The sequence below is a fragment of the Eutrigla gurnardus genome (genome assembly GCF_963514095.1).
Source record: "Eutrigla gurnardus genome assembly, chromosome: 16".
NCBI lineage: Eukaryota > Metazoa > Chordata > Actinopteri > Perciformes > Triglidae > Eutrigla > Eutrigla gurnardus.
In genome coordinates, this window is record NC_139927.1 from 5,800,517 (window position 1) to 5,818,251 (window position 17,735).

Sequence of the window (17,735 nt, forward strand, 5' to 3'; positions counted from 1 at the left end):
GGTGATAAACCCTCCAGGCTCCGGGCGTTTCATGGACATTACACACACGTTTTGTTGCAGTTGTCGCTGCAGGAATGTTGCATTTGCATTTAACATCACAAGCTTTTTTTCTTCTTCTTCTGTCTACTCCCTGCTTCTGTCTTCCATCACAACGAGTCACGGTTGTATTGTGTGTGTGTGTGTGTGTGCCCTGAACATGCAGGCAACGCATGGCACAGTGCCTTGTTTCCCCTCCATAAACTCGCCAACACACACACACACACACACTACCAGCACAAATACAAACCATTCACCCCCACCCCTCTCTCTTACACGCGCGCGCACACACACGTGCGCGCGCCTCGGTGAAAGCCTCGCACGTTCCCACAAGCGTACCAGCGCTTTGGAGGAATTGGATGGAGCTGCCGTCTCTCTCTCTCTCTAGATCAGATTAAAAACACGCTCCTCTCGCCGGTTTACTGCTTTCCTCAGAACGCAACAACTTTCCAAAGAAGAGTTGTGTCTTTTCTTTCGTGTCTTTTAACGTGAAATCAAGTTTTTTTTTTTTTTGGACGCGCATACCGGGAGATAGAGTTTTACGCGTTCCAGTGAGGCCGCCACCAGGAGGGACTTTGTGGAGCCGTCCTCCCCCGATGAAACGCGGGGTGTTTCCCCGCGGGGGAATAACGAGCCTGTGCGTTAACGAGTGTGTTTTTTTATTAAGGATTCTCTAAAGAGGAGCGCACGTTCTGTCCACACAACGCGGAAAAACGCGCACGGACACTTTGGAAAACTCGCGCACGCAAAACTGAAACTGGACTGCTCTCCACGATAAAAAGAAGCTGGACCGTCTCCCGTCATGGCACGTCGGTGGAAGTAGCCTTCAAGGTGGACTATGGCTCTCTACTTCAGCCCGGGCTGCCGTCTCACCCCCCCTGCACGCCTGATGACACAGTGGCAGTGAAACACTCGGCTCTTTGCAAAGGTAAGACCCGAGCAGCGTCGGAAACATCCGAGTTGACAGCTCTGCAGTCCGTCCTTTTATTGCCATCCATATTTCACAACGTGTGGTTGAATATTTGATGAACGAGGAAGTTTAACATGAGCTGCAGGCGGTCTGATCATCCATTAGTGACTACGTTCCTTCCACTGTAATTGATGGCGTTTAAGCTTTAATATAATCTAAAATAGTCCAGTTTATTGTCTTGTCTTGCATATTTTTTTTATTATTTATTAGAGATTGAATACTATGATCGCTTTATTATAATTAGCCTAACAAGGTGTGATGTCAATATGTATACCTTCATAGATGGGTCAAAGGTCACCACTTAAGGGTCTAAGGTTATTTTAAATGCACCTTCACTCACGATCCTCCACGTTTTAAGAAAGAAAAGACGCAGAAGCAGCGATTCTTACTTTATCGCAAAGTGTTTTTGCACTGGAAGCTTCAAATTTCACACATCACACACACTGTGTGTTAGTGCTGGACGGCGATTGGTTGCAAGTTGTGATGTCACAAAATCCCGCTCGTATACGTACACTCAGATTTAAGGTGAGACTTCTAGCTTCACGCATATCTTTCTAAGATATCTTAAGTTCCAACACCAAACAAGTGATGTGACGTGAAGCAACACACTTTTTTGATTGGAGGGACGCTTAAACGACAGACGCTGTGGTTCTAACTTCTTAAGTGTGATTTATCAACTGTCTCCTTGAGAGTTGCATGAAGAACAAGGGTGACTCACTGAGCCATCCCTCGCTGCCAAACGCTTCTCGCAGAAATGCATCCGTGTTCAATTTGAGATTCATTAAGAAGTCAGGCGTCGTATCAAATAATCCTCCTTCACACATTCCCAGTAACGGGATAATCCCGTTTAAATACCCCTCCGGGAGGTCATCGTTTCTTCACGTTGTCGCTGCAAAGACTCCTGTTGAGTCAAGTTCACCCGAGGAAACTCCATCTAGGGGAAATAGTCCAGGTTATCTGATTTAGCAAATCATTCCTGTTCAAGTTATCAAAATCACAATATGGCCTGCTGCCATTTTCAAATCAAAAAGGGGGCAAAATGTTGCCAAATATTATTTTAACCATATCTCCAGACTTTCACATCTTTGCAAAAATCACACCATAATCTTTGGAATGTTTTTCAACCCATTGGAAATAATGATGTGGGGGAAAAATTATTCCACCTAATATCGCAAATTGGCCTGCTGCCATTTTCAAATAAAAAATGGGGCAAAATGTTGTCAAATATTATTTTAATCATATCTCCAGACTTCTCCGGAAAACATCTTTGCAAAAATCACACCACAATCATTGGAATGTTTTTCAACTCATTGGAAATAATGATGTGGGGGGAAAAGATATTCCACCTAATATCGCAAATTGTATAAAAATTGTAATATCAGTCAAAACGAATTTTTTACAAAATCGTTCAGCCATAATTCCCTCTGAGAAGGGTCTTAAATGACAAATTAATAAGAATTATGTTTATGGAAAATATTAACTGAGGAATACTAGAATGAAATAATTTCTGTGGAGCCTCTAGAATCCAAACATGGACCCCACAAAGCTCCCAGGACTCCAGGTCATGCCTCAGGATGAGTGTGGGTGACTGACTGATAATGGGGACTGTGAGGGAGACAGAGTGAGTCATTTTGTTTGAATATATTAGAATCAACAGGGGGGATCTCTCCAATACACACAGGCACGGCATGAGCATGTGATGATTCAATTGATTCGATTGAGTAGAGCTGCATTTATTACAGGAGGCAGTGATTCAGTGTGAAGGATGCAAGACTGTATCATCCAAATGATGAGGAAATAATCATTTAAAAAAGAAAAACAAGATGGTGAGGAGGGTGCAGGGTTTTGACACTCCAGCGCTTGCATCAGAAAATGTGCTGCTGAAAGGTCAGCGGGAAAACACAAAGTGACATATTCTCCAGACAGATGACTCACCGCTGACCGTGAGTCTGTAGTAAAGCGATGCTCGCTTTCCGTTTAGGTTTTACTCATCCTTATTGGTCCGATACCAACTCCTGATTCACGTCCAACCGACTCAGCACTCGGGATGGGAATCACAGAGTAACTCACGATACGATAATATCGCCATATTGCCCTCAATATCACGATTCTGCGATACACGATATATTGCAAGACATCATCTACGATACGCATCACGATCTCTGTGTATCTGAAGGAGAAACAAATAGCAGTTGTCTTAGCTTCGTCCCTCTTTAACACACACTGACTGAACATGTCTACGTGTGACATCATTCCAAGTCATAAACTGGCAAAAAGCCCAGAGGAGTCATGAAGTAGTGACAATGGCAACAGGCTTAATGCATGGAATCAGTAAACACCGCCTGCATATTTTAATAAAAATCTATTTTGATATATCAATTTCGATATTGTCCCACCTCTACTTAGTACTGGAAATTGTGATAAAACGATTAAAAGCCCCGGACGGGTGATTTGACCTTTTCTCAGGGCCGCGTCTTTGCACTCTCTATGCTATGTTGACATTACATAACCCATAACTTCCAGCATAGTTTCAGGGGTTCATGTCCTTTCTGAAAAAGCAAACAGAGAATTACACTTCAGGGATCAACAAAACCCCATTCAAACCAGATTGTCTCATGTGTGGTGATCAATGTCTTTGTACCACCTGCCATCTTTCCTGTCACGTACTGTGAAATAGAGTGGCCTTTCATGTGGCGGCCCATTAAGACCAACATTCCTGTTGAACGTTTTCACAAAGAGCACAATGCGAGATTGAATGTGACTTTCCAACCTCTGTGAAGCAGAAATAGGTGGTGGAAGTCATCCTAATGAACGACGTTATTGTGTTGTAATGTCTGTGAAGTCATCCAGGTCATGGTCATCTCTGAAAGCTTCATCATAGGAACCTGGTTGTTGCTTTAGGTCTGAGAAGACTCATCCAAGGGGCTTTTTCAGTTCGGTTTTGCTGTGATTTTATTGCAGAAAGGGTGAGTTTTGAATCCTCCTCCATGGTAGGATGTTTATGGAAGTATCTGCCATTCAACACTGTGCCCAGAAAGCATCACACTACTGAGCTATTTTGTCTAAAAATAAAAAACAGACCTGGGAGGCACGAAGAGCAAACAAGGACAACGTAAAAAGGGATCATGTGAACTTCTTCCATTATAGGTTGATGCTTTATGGGGGGGGGGGGGGGGGGGGGGGGGTTGGGGAAGGTACAAGCTAAGTGGGTTTTTGAAAGACTATTTATGATTATAACGGCTTTTTACTTCCAGCTGCCATTTGGTGAAGTGATTAACTGCGATTAATGTAATATTATGTTTGCAGAATTTGTAGTTAATGGGCTGAAACATGTAAAACAGTATAATCCTTTAACACATAAAAAAATATATATATCTGTGCTTAGACAAATTTAGTCCACTATCCTCTCCCATCCTTTAGTATAACTCGATAGTATTTAATATTATATATTCTTATATTATACTGAACTATACTATTATATTAATTATTACACTAAATTAATTCTTATCCAAAGAAATCAGTGTAGAAACACGCTCTGCTCGCCGTCCTGGACTCTTCATCCTTTGATGATTGTGCTTGACTGACTGTGTAGGTGTGCATGCAAATGAAGTACTTAAGTTTGACCCGGGCAATCAAATGCTTGACAGTCTCTTTATTTCAGTATTTCAAGGTAAAAGTGGTGTCAAGAACAGGTTGTACAAAGATCAGACATCGCTCACTGCATGTTTGCCCTTAATCACGCAACTAATTTCTTGTCTTGGCAAGAGAACAGAAACTAAACTGCCTTTGTATGTTCTGAAAATGTGCCCTTGATATTAAAAAAAAGAAGTAGCTGTGTTGTTATCTGCGTGACTCCCAGCTCCATGATATTATGGCAGGTGACCTTTCAACAGCAGGGGGTGTCTGTCTCCATTTACATCCAGCTCAGGTGAACACAACACAGCCACTGGCCTTTTTCTCTCTTTTTTTTGTACATTTATTACAGCAATTTGGCCTCAGTTAACCTTCACACGGCAGTTTATGGCACCAAAAATACCTTGTAATTATAATGGGAGACGTGATGGATGATCATTTTTCTCTCCGTGCCGTGTTCGTTTTGTGGAGATGCCATTCTCCATGACGTGTTAGTGTGTTAGTGTGCAGTTCACAGACTGAGGGGAGTTATTGAAGACGTGTGTCAGGGTGCTGCTAGTTGAGTTTGTTACATGTAGATCAAAGAATCACCTCTATTCACCCTCTTCCCCCAGTCCTCCCCCTCTGGCTGTCCTCCTCTCGTCCTGATTACTCACATTACTACCTTAATTCTGCTCTAGATTCCTTACCATCCCTCTTTCCTCTTCCACACTCACCACCGTTTTCTCGTTAGCTAGCACTAGCTTCCTTGGGTCCTGATTAATACACCTGCCATGACATAGTAGCTTCGTTCACGGCCAGAAACTCCTGTGAAATACAGTCTGGTTCACAGGATTAAACACCAGCGGCAGCCTTAACCCCAAACATATGGATTTAATATGATGTTTAGATATGAAAAATATTGAATTGTTTGTAATTCTCATTGAACCCCAAACTAACTTACAAAAAGCCCCCAAAAGCATTTAATAAAATATGCTACTTACTTACTGTGTACTTCTACTTTTATGCTTTAATCAGTCACAGTTCTCTCTCACTCCTCCTTTATCAGCTGATTATGGGTGTTCACTCTTTTCATTAAGATAACTAGATCTCGGCCAAAGACTATAAATCTGTTTCTCCTTTCGAGTACTTCTTCCACCGCTGCCAATACCAGCGTTCTCATTTAAGGAAAGGCTGAAAAGTAGGCGAAAATACATTCAGCGGAGTCATTTTCCTTGTTTATTCAAAGTTCATTAATATTGAACTTGTCACGGGTCCAAATTGCGCAAAAAAATCTGACGGAGCACTCGGCGGTCTCCGCGGCAAGACACCTGCCGGGTGTGAGGCAGAACAGATGAGCGCTTCTCTCAAGATGTGCAAAGAAAACACACACCAGACCTCGCCGAGCTGTGTGGAGGAATTGTAGAGCTTCAGCACTAATCGCAACAAGATGTAATTAACACCTCGACGTGATGCTAATGCGTAAATGCTTTTTCTTTTTTTTCTTTTTTTACAAACACCTTTAATGCCAAACTCTCTCTCTCTCTCTCTAAATCCTCGGTGTCTCCCTTTCACCACCTCCTCTTCTCATTTAATCCCCCCTCCCCCTCCCCCAGCATCCTTTGCTGTCACCTCTCCTCCCCCTCTCAATCACAACTCTTGGAATTTGATGGAGAGAAATCATTGCAAACAGCATTTGGTGATAAAAGGCTTGTTTTTTATCCCCTCCCTAAAAAAAAGAATACAAATAAAAATGACACATGCAGGGAAAAAGAAATAGGATTTACTGTTATTGTGATCAACCTGTCATTCTTGTGCACACAGCTGGCAGTTGCCATAGAAACGTGTCACCCTAGAAGCAGCAGACATATAGTTGCTATAGGGACAATACGTCACGTGACATCTCCCATATATATTCAATTATTGAATATGCAGTTGTTTTCTTGCCTTACTGTGAGTGTGCACAGATAAACAGCGAGAGCTATTTAGTCATAATTAAGGTGATCACATGGAGGCTAATTCATGGTGAAATAAACACTGATTTGGAAAAAATGTGAAGGTAGCAAATTGGGAAATGGAGCGTTGGATTATCTATAACTTGTACAGGAAAGAATCTAACAACAAGTCTCTTATTAACTATTTTCTGTGGTTGCCTGAAAGCCTGAGTGGTTTCCGCTGGCGAGTCCGTTGCGGCGGCGTTTTCGCTCTCTGCTTGTTTATTACTCCTGCCTTGTTAAAATACAGACGCACTTGGCTTGTTTTCTGCCTCTTTCCGGTCACTGTAGGAAAAGCACTTTCTATCCGCCCATCACCCCCACCACGTCTCTTTCAAAATAGTTTGTTTTATCACGGTTCTTCACTGTAGTTTCCGGTCATGACTCAGTGTTGTACCCACCCTGCTGATCTAAATAAGTGCTTCTACCCCTTTCCCTTCTGTCCCTATATTCCCAGCTGTCACCTTTCCTCTCATTTGTTATGCCTTCCTTGCCTCCTTTCCTCTGGCCTTCCCTCCTGGACCCCCATCTCTCCTTCGTCTGTCGGCGAACGGAGGAAACCTCTCCCCCTGCTCTTCAAACATTGTGTGGGTTCCTACGTGACGCACGCCAAAGAGTGAAGGGGGAGAGAGAGAGGGAGCGCAGAAAAACCTGGTTGTGTTCGTCCTTGTGTGATTCACCATCTGTGGCAAAGAGCTTGTATTACCAATAAGATGATTGACGTGAAAAATACATGAAGATGTGAGAAGAGAAAAAGAGGGTGGGAGGAGAGAACGTCTGGTCCTGTGTGTGATTCACAGTTACTTTTGAATACTAAAAGGCTTTGTCTGATTCCAAATCTGAAAGTACATTGTATTTGCTTTGAGATTTGAAGAAGAAGACACAGAAAGAGAAAGACGACGAAGTGACCAAATAAAAGATCATTCAAAATTAGAGAGGGATTAAAAATAGATCTGAGGGTGCGTGGGGAAGGAGGGAGAGACAAACAGAGACAGATGAGAAAGTCAGCTGGAGGGGAGGAAAAGTAGGTAAAGTAGGGAAACATTTATTCAGGGTCACAACCAGAATGCATTAGCACACGGACTGAGGGTGCAAACAGGAGACAGAGATTCACAGATAGTCTGTTCTTGGAGGAGGAAGGAGAGATGTGGACGCAAGTGGGGAGAGAGGAATTAAAAAATAGACAGACGAAGGTCACGGGTGCATTCTTGTTCCCATGCTAAATCTGTTTTATCCTCTTATATACACAGACTGGCAACCAAATAAATAAAAAAAATATAGAACCACTTTGTTTTTTACTCCTTGATATGCACAACGTGTAATTTTACTGCCCGAGCAGTCTCTCCAACAACACAATACCTCACTGATGCTGGTGAAGCAGCGTGGGATCATGGGAGTGATGATTCCTTCAATGTTCATCGCTCAGGGGGTGATGTTCAAATGTGAGTGGGAGCAAGAAAATGAGGTTAAAACATTTAAAATGTCAACACCAGTGGAACTGCATGTGAAGGTGATGCTAAAGATTCAGACAATCACACGATGTGACACCTGAAACCTCCACCTGGTGTAGTTTTATCAACATGGCATCAAACAAAAAAAGGTCATTTAATCTGCAGTAATGAAGTTGCATTTGTTATTCAGCATCAACTATATAGTCGGTTTAATCCTCTTAGTGCTAAACGCAACAATGCTGATGTTCATGTGAGCTCAGATTAACTGGCATTTAAAAGAGAAATGAAGGCTCCCGGAAAAAGCCTGTTAGTTTTTAACCCTCTCCCCTTTGATAACTATTAATAAACATGTGAGCAGCTGGTGAGCAAAGAGACTTTTTTTAACATTATGTCATTAACGCAGCACTGTATTTCCAATTTTATAACTGCAACGCCAACGTAAATAACGACAAAGCTAAAAAAGTGAAGGCTTTGAATTCAAATGAAAAGCACCCAAGATAAAAAAGAAACACACAAGCCACGTGTTTGCTTTCTATTTATACATCTCTTATCTTGTTTCCTTAGTTTCTCTCTCATACACACACAGGAGGAACGCAGTAAACAAACTCCCTACAGGGGTAAATGTATGACTAAGCACACACACATGCACACGCACGTGCACACCCCTGCCCATGTTGTCCTGGAGGCTGACACCCAACATCAAAAACATCCCCAGTAAACAAACATGATCGTTCTGGGTGTGTACTTGTGTAATTTGTGTGCCTAAAACTGTGTCACCGCTAATATGTTAGCAGGAACTTGGAAAGAAACAGGAAGTCTGACACACTTTCACACTAAAAGTGTGTAGAACGAATGTCACACTGATGTACGTGAGGAAGCCTGCATAAAAGCAGACAAATAGAGCTGCCCAATTGTGAGAGATGCTGAATATAGAGTCTCACACTGAAACACACAGACTTGTTTGTTGGTAATGTTGTCTTTTCTTCCTGTGAAATATATGAACAGCAGAACAAACTGCTTTGCAACGGCTGCGAATCAGTCGTCGTTTTGTGATGTGGCAGTACAAAGACGTACACAGCAGACGCTGGGCGTACAGGACACGTGAACTCATCACTACTGTGTTTCTGCACGTGTATCTGCAGGTTAAGTATGACTGCAGCAGCAGGAGTGCTAACAGGCTTGGCTAAGCTCAAACGCCAAGACTCCGCCCGCTCTCAGCTTCGGTCCTTACCAACATCGGCAGGCCTGGGAAACTCCGCCTCAGAAGCTGCCCCCAGGTAATTGAGATTTATATATTAACACATACGTACATATATTTTAGTACTAGGACCTGTAATTGCAAATTCGCTTTTTCATCAACTACTTTGGGCAACAGAAAAGTGGTCACAGTTCAATTTTTATCTTATTCATGAACACTGGTTTTAATATTATAAAAATTAGCATCGACTATTCACAAAAATAAGTGTCCATGAAAATGCTTTGAAATCTGCCATTTTTTAAAAGGTGGCTGTAATGATGTCACTAAATATACGTCTCATTTCGGTTTTCTTCTCATATTATTTTCATCCAGAAAACGGAAACGACGCACCGATGTCGTGGTAGTACGCGGCAGGCTCCGCCTCTACTCTGCCTCCGGGTTTTTCCTCCTGTTGGGACTGGTCATCTTGGCGGTGGGGATCTGCATGGCGACGCTGGGTTACTGGCCGCACGGTGAAACCACGCATCGGACCAGATCGCCGACTGGAGGAGGAGGATCTAAGACAGCAACTGCTGGAGGAGCTAAAACGTCCGCCTCGGGGGAAGGAAATGGAGCCAAGATGGCCGCCACGGACGAGGACGTGGCTAACTCCAGCACGAGTCATGATGGGCAAGGTAAGGGATGAAAAGATGACCAATTCTATTGGTAGGTTGGTTTCCTGAAGGTCAGTTGCTCTGTGGTGTATAAATTCAAATTGCTTATTTGCGTGTGCTCTGCGTGTAGGTACGCCCTCCAGGCAGACGGGGGGCGCTCTGACGCGGTTCCTGGAGCAGCACCTTCACTCTGAGAGGATGAAGATGTTCGGGCCCTTCACCATGGGCATTGGGATTTTCATCTTCATCTGCGCTAACGCCATCCTTCATGAAAACAGAGACCGAGAAACCAAGGTAGGGCACAAACACTGGGACATGCATCAGTGTCTGGCACCAGAGAAATTAAATTTGCGAGTTGCGAGTGGATTCTGAGCGTCTGCGTGTTCAGCCAATAAGCTGGAACGGGAAATATCAACAGATCCGATATTGCCTCGGAAGGTTTGAAACACTGATTTGTGCAGGAAAATCGATTCTGCGCATTGTTATGAAGGACAATTTCAATCATGTTTTCCAATTCTAAAGCACAAAACCTGAGTCAATAGAAGATGTAGTCAATAATCCGCCCCAACGCCATATTCTCATTTCAGTTCTTCCTCCACTCTCTACAGAACGAGATGCTGTCATCCATATTCATCATCTCTACATAACTAACATGCAAATCATATTTCCTCCATCCTCGTCCCGGCAGTTTTCCTCCGATCACATTTCCTCTGCTCTTATGTTCTCCCTCTCCCTCCCCTTGATTTGATTTATCCTCTCCCCCTCCCTTCCCCGCCTTCCAGGTAATTCATGTGACAAACACGTATTCCAAGGTCACAAACGTCCAACAAACAGACGCATTTGAATCTATAGCGTACGTTCTCTTCGAACACTGAATCCCTCTGCCACTTCTTTTAATGCATTTTCTCTCCTGCACTAGATAATCCACATGAGAGACATGTACTCCACCGTCATCGACATCCACCGCCTCAGGCAGAGAGAGCACAAACAACAGCTTCACCGCAACAGCGGCTACGCGAGAGAAGTCGCGGATCTCCGAGCCTTCGGGCCCGATAACGCGGCACGTCGGGCCAGCAACTCCCTCCTGGCGTTCTCTTTGCAGGCCAGGGGCAGCGTTGGAGGGTTGGAAGGGTCCACGGAGGAGGAGGAGGTGCTGTTGGGGGACGAGGAGTTTCACAGACACGGGGGGCAGGCCAAGCTGGATTGTAGCTTTGCGGGGCTGCTGGCGCCGCTCTACAGGGATCGCCCGGGGCTCGGGCTGGCTCGCTCGGATTCGATGCGGCACCAGTGGTCGGTGGACGGAGACGGGGAGAAAGGAGGACACCACGCACGCTCCATTGTCTCCTCCTCTCTCTCTGCATTCACTCTCCCCGTTATCAAACTCAACAACTGCGTTATTGACGAACCGGAGATGGAGGCGATAACTGAGGAGGAGAGGGGAGGAGAGAGGAGGGAGGGCGAGAGGTCACAGCCTCTGAGCTCCATGGAGTCTCTTGTGGTTCCTGTAGCATCGGTTGCCAAGGCCTCCAAACCGCCGGGCTTACATCGGAGCAACTCCGCCTCCTCTTCCTCCCACTGCTCCTTAGCTTCCTCGTACTCCCTCTCCCCCGCTCCCTCCTCTACCTCAGGCTGCTGGCTCTCGCCGGGAGCGGCAAGGAGCGACTTCGGCTCCAACTCCTCCCTGCACATGCTCGGCAGCCACTCCAAGTCTCTGGACCTGGAGCGTGGGCCGAGCGTGCTCAGCGTTCACCCGGAGCAGCGGAAGCACCCCAGCTGGCCCCGCCTCGACCGTAGCAACAGCTGCCTTAGTAACAGCGGCAACCGGGGCAGCAGCAAAGGCTACACGCGGCTGGAGGACAGGGAGGAGCAAGGGGAGCGGCTGCTGGACGCGTCGGCAGCGAGACGCGAGTACAGCAGGCGGGAGAAGCTGCTGATGATATCCAGGTCGCACAACAATCTAAGTTTTGAGCACGACGAGTTCAACAGCAACGCACTTAAGAGGGGCAGCTCGGAGACGCGGTTCTGAAGGATGGAGACAGTTCTGTCCTGTAAACCCGTCTCCAGGCTGTGTGAGTGTACAGTGACAGTGTGTGTCGGGAGGACACTGATGCTGCCTGCAGGATGGAGAGTAGTGAGTAAAGGACCATCTCGCACAGTCAAAAGGTTCAGGCCTAAAGTCAGCGGGACGCTAAATGCCGACTGTACCAGGTCCAGAGTTTCTGACCCCAACCTGTGACTGAGCTACAGGGATCAATAAAAATAAATACATTACTTTATACAAAAGTAGTTCTCATAAAGTTTCGCCGGGGACGTCAAAACCTTTTGAAATCTGGTTTGTTACGAGGTTTCATTCAAACAGCTGCTGGTGAGATCGAGGCCACACTGGAAGCACGGGAGGGTCAACGGCACAATCTGAGAAATGAGCTCGGCCAGATTAATATCGAAGGGTAGAGACAATAAAGTAATAATTATTCGTTGTTTTTGTGTGTGTGGCGACTTTGAAAACAAAGTTTCACTGTGCTTTATATGATTGTGAAGATGGACTAATCGTTTTGAACGGATGACACAAAAAAACAACAACAAAAAAACAGAATCAATCAGCTTCTAACCGATATAAGAACCCGTAATGACATACTAAAGTGGCCCCAAAGGGCATAGACATTAGTGGTAAAGTATTTGCTTTAAAGGCGGTTTATGTATGCTTGTGTGTCTTTTTGATCCTCAGATTGTAGCAAACAAATACAGTTACTATGTCAGTACGCTATGGCACAGAAATTAGTTAAACTGAGATGCTGCAGGCTGCCAAATACAATAAAGGAGTCCATGTTTCCCAAAAACTACCGTAAGATGTTTTGTCTGTCCGCTACTGAAAACTAGAAGTAATAACAATCTCCGTGTACGGCTCTGCTTCAGGCCGTGTAAGTCAGCGTCTTACTAGAAAATATTCACTCAGGATATGCAGTCTATCGTTCATATGTTGATCATTGTGTCAACCTTTACCCAAACAATTCAGTATTAGAAAAAGCCATATTGTATTAATATTTACAGACAAGCAGAAGTAAGATCTATTAGGACTGTAAGTGTTTAATGCTCTAAGAGAAATAACGACAAAATAACACATCTGACGCATTTTTACTTGATGAAAGTCTTAAACAACTGAGAAAAGATTGATTCATTTGAAGTCAAACACATTTTTGGCTCTGCACTACTTCAAAATTCAATATAAAAGAGAGTGTGATAAACTGCCGTTGCACTCGGGCCAACAGTAAATCATCATGTAGTATCGTAACTTGTGCTTTCTGTATAAATCCAGCACGCTGTCATAGTAAAGTCCAACTGAAATTAATAAAAACATTTTTTATCTGCAACGTACGTATCTGCTCCTCAACAGCAAACCATTCCACTTTCTAACTCAAACTTTTCTGGAGTTGAGGAGCTCAACGAAGCTCACGGATCCTGCTGTGAGTCCGGAGCTCCCAAGAGACTGAGCTCATAGACAAGAGGCTTTCATTTTCCCCCGTTGACGGATAGTTTGTTTAAATATCACGGCCCAAGTGTCCATTATAAAATCAATGTGAACCTGTGGGTTGTCTTATATGTTTTGGAGCTGAAATGCTCCTTAAGTGCGGCTACAGAGCAGCAGGCGGCGTCGGGAGAAACAGCAGCCAGAGAGATACTTGCTGAGTCAGCGGCCTATCAAACTGACTAAATACATTAATACTGGGAGGGATGGCGTACAACTGTGTCGTTGTTACAACTGAAGCAGCCGTTTGGGCAACATTTTGTCGAGCGATGTTTTATATTTACAGCCTCCCCTTGTTTATGATCCTGTTTGTTTCTCCGTGAGCTTTTTGAATATAATAGTTTCTGGCATGAGGGACCCGAACCATGCAGTATCCTATAAAGTCAACATTTTGTCATAAACAGACCAGAATGAACGCCTCGCGGTCACGTTGCAGTTTACGTCCACATACCTCCAAAATGCCAACGCTTCATTACGCTATCCTGTTAGACGCTAGTGTGAAATTGCTATAATTAGCATTTCGATACTTGAATTGTGGCCAAAAATGTGTTTTGTGAGGTCACGTTGACGTTGATCTTCGACCAGCAAAATTGAATCTGCTCGCCCGCAATCCAAGTGGATGTTTGTGCAAAATCCCTCCAGGCATTCCTTGTAACGGCTCAAGCCTGGCATACTGTGAAATAATCTGATTTCACAGTTTCATATCACTGACAAACACAGTATGTACTGTATACTGTGTTTGTCAGTAGTATGTAATACAAAACAACCAACAATGCATTTAAAAAAAAACATGTTGACTACAAAAACAGATGTTTTCTCTAAATGATTTCAGTTGGACTTTAAAATAAGAGCATTGCTGTTTTGTGCTATCCTGTTTGTCGACTTATCCTGTGTTGTCTTTGTATTTATTTGCTTTTTTTTTTAATTCACCGTGTGATGAAGATTGCAGGTTGGACTTCAGGAATTCAGCTGCTGAGCAACATAGTAATAATGTCTCGGCATGAGTTGTTATTAACATGTTGAGGTGTGAAGACTTTAGTCGCGTCTATCTTCAGTAAATATACGAGCCGACACGAAGCCTCCGTGTCGCTCCGTATCTCCGTTTCAGGTTCTGTTCCGTTTGTCGGCTACAGTTCAACACATTTCTCAGTGTAGTGAAACATCTTCCGTGCTACGTTTAATGCAACACACATGAAGGATAAAACATCAAAAAAGACAAGAGTGTGCAGGAATCTCACCAGAGAGCTTCATCAACTGGTTCCCGACAGTTTATGGGTCAATGTCCAAAATAAATTGTATTTTCACTGAAAGGTGTTTTTGTCCCGAGTGTGTTTAATCAACACAGATTCACACACAAGGAGCAGGACACACATGAACCATCACACCGTCACACAACCTCACATATACATCATTAATTCCTGTGTCTCTGAATCTCCTGCTCCTTCTCTCCACGCCCCCCCTGCATACAATATTATAATATATGGTCTGGATGAGTCATCAACAATTACCATATGCTCCACAGCTCTGTGTGAACACACACACCAAAGATGCAACCAACATGAAAGCGTACAAAGATATTCCTTACACATTCAATGCAGTTTAAAAGCAGGAATCTGATTCTCTGTGGTACCGAGGGCACAGATGATAATCCTAACCCTTCCTGAAGGCCAGAAACATATTTAGGCAGCAGAGATAGATGATGACCACAGCCAGGGCACATTTGGGTCATTTGGCATACAGGACTTCCTCTTACTACATTTTGGTTACTAAGTGCATCTCCCGTTGAGACAGATGGCTGTCTGAGGGAAGCAATCGAATCAAATGTTCCCAATGTTTTTTTTACTGTGTGCACGGACGTAAATGCAGAGAATCTAAATGTTTAATGCTTCAACAGGTTGTGCATCCATATCCCAGTTCCCCCTTTCTGAGGGACACAAACAGAGCAGGACACACAAACGTGCTGCATCGTCTGGGCTTTTGTTAGCGCCTGGGTCGCTCCTTTTGTTTTGGAGAGACTCAGTCTTGTAATATTCTGCAACTGACGTGATGTGCATGAGGCAACAGATATGACCCGTATCTTTAAATGGCTGGACTGAAGGAGAGGTACCTGGTAGTTCAAGTTATTACAATTCATCCTGAGGGGAACGTGGATGTCTGTACCAAGTGGCATGGCATTATGTATAATTGTCATTGAGACATTTTACACAAAACCTGAAATGTCAACCTCATGGTGCCACTATAGGAAAAGTGACAGGATCTTCAAAGTCATTGGGAGGTAAAAAAATTGCCATTTTCAACTGGATGTTGAAATATCTGTACCAAATTTAAATTAAAAGACCCACAGACGGACAGTGTTATGAAACTATGTGTGCAGTGTTCTGAAGATTTACGTCGTCAGTCGGAACGGACAAGCTCGATTTTGGTTCTTTTGATGGGGTCTGTTGACAACATGGACATAAACAGCATACGGCGGCCTTAAACGTTCACATGCGAAAGCCGGCGTATTCAAGTTCACGTGACAAAAGCACTTACATTTGCTATTCTAGACAACTGCCGTCACGAGTGAAGCTTCTCGCATTTCACGGCGCAGCAACGGCCGTGTGGAATAAACGGAATAAGAACCGGGCAGAACACTGAGCAAGGACAAAGAAAAGGAAGGCTAGGAACTCTAGTCTGTCGCATAAAACTACAAAGAGCCAGTCAGTCTGGAACTCAGGTACATGAGGATTGGCCTTCATTCAGTTAGTTCTTCCCTCATGATTATAAAAAGGTTTCATTGTGTGTATTTTTTTTTCTTTTGTGACAAAAAACAAGGACGAGAATGTGGCGTGCGTGTGTGTTTATGCCAGTAATAACAGCAGAGATGTGGGCAGTTTACTGATTAATCAGCTAATAAACACACTAATTACTATGACACATCTGGAGGGTAAATTGAATGGTTGGCAGATTAGCAGAGGAGAACGGCTGCCAGGAGAGAGAACCACATTAGCACAGCTGGTATGGATAATAGCAACGCATCGTGGTTCGGAGCAGCGCTGGTTTAGAACAGGAAGTGAGTCATGCAGGCAGTAATATACTAGTTTCTGGAGCTGTTGACACAGTTATTCATATTTTCTCATAAGGAAAGGAACAGTAAATATTTATTTTATCACACCAGATTTCGTATTACTTTCCAGGATTCTTAGACAAACTGTTTGAAATCTGGTTAAATCCCACCGTGTTGTCGTTACGTCACGTCGACCCCCCCCCCCACACTGAATCCTGTGTAATTAAGCAGAAAGCTGAGTCTCCCTACAGTGTGTGTCACTGAAGAAGCCTTGTGGTGATAGTTCCAGTGTACGAGCGTGTGTGTGTGTGTTCGTGCATCTATCTGTGTGTTTGTGTACTTGCCATGAGGCAGCAGTGGGGGTGCCAGCCCAGTTGCCATAGCAGCCCGAGATGTGCTCTGGACCCCTGCCTGACGAGTAAACTCACTCACTCACACACACGCACACAAACTGAGATTTTAAAAACACTATAATGCATAACAGCCGTTCATTAAATGACGGCAAAAAAATAAATAAATAAATAAAAATTGAGCCGTAAAATTCCTGGAATTATTTCAATTGGCTGCTGCTCCCGAAGTGATAATGGACAGATTAGGTACGGTCAGCACAATTTATCTGATGCTCTTGACCTGGATTTGTCCAGACTCAGCTGGTGGGGGAGTAAAAATGAAATGGTGTACTGTATGAATATTTTCTAATCTGTTCTAAATAAAAGGCAGAGGCGAGGCGTCTTGCTCCATATGTGCTCCACCGCTGCTTTGCTTTGTCATCAGTCTGGAGAGGCATTGTTCTGTAAAAGCTAAGTAAAGAAGGACAAGCTGGATCTTTTTATCTTCATCTTCAAGGCTTTAAATGTCCAAACAAATGGTTTTACATGTGGGGGAAAATAGGTCCCTTCAAAACAATTTAAACAGAATAAAAAGAGTTATATTAAAATATAAGTCAGCCAAACTGAGTTTGTACCAGATTATAAACATGTTTATTTCTGCCATAAAGTTGGTCACTTCAACATGAGGGTCTAAGGGGATTGCCTCACTTTTTTGGCGCCTGACATGGACATTTAAGGAACTGCAGTTTCTGGCATTTGGGTTGCTGCTTGGATTTATGGTGCAGGACTCTCATTCTCATTCTGAATCCTTATAACAGAAGGCCTTAAAAACTGGAGTTTGATAGAGTAACCCAGGAGGAGCAGAGGTCTGGTAAACTCACATCTTTCTAACTCACTTCCGAGCTCACTTCTTTCTAATTCCC

The 17,735-nt window shown here is 43.8% G+C and overlaps 1 protein-coding gene across 1 annotated transcript; it reads left to right on the plus strand.

The window, feature by feature from the left end:
• Positions 1 to 361: 361 nt before the first annotated feature.
• Positions 362 to 13,266, plus strand: tmem200a (transmembrane protein 200A). Its single transcript, XM_084031339.1, has 5 exons — positions 362 to 964; positions 9,206 to 9,340; positions 9,634 to 9,935; positions 10,045 to 10,208; positions 10,834 to 13,266. The coding sequence occupies exons 2-5, from the start codon at positions 9,213 to 9,215 to the stop codon at positions 11,938 to 11,940; spliced, it is 1,701 nt and encodes a 566-aa protein (XP_083887465.1). The 5' UTR covers positions 362 to 964; positions 9,206 to 9,212; the 3' UTR covers positions 11,941 to 13,266.
• The last annotated feature ends 4,469 nt before the right edge of the window (positions 13,267 to 17,735 follow it).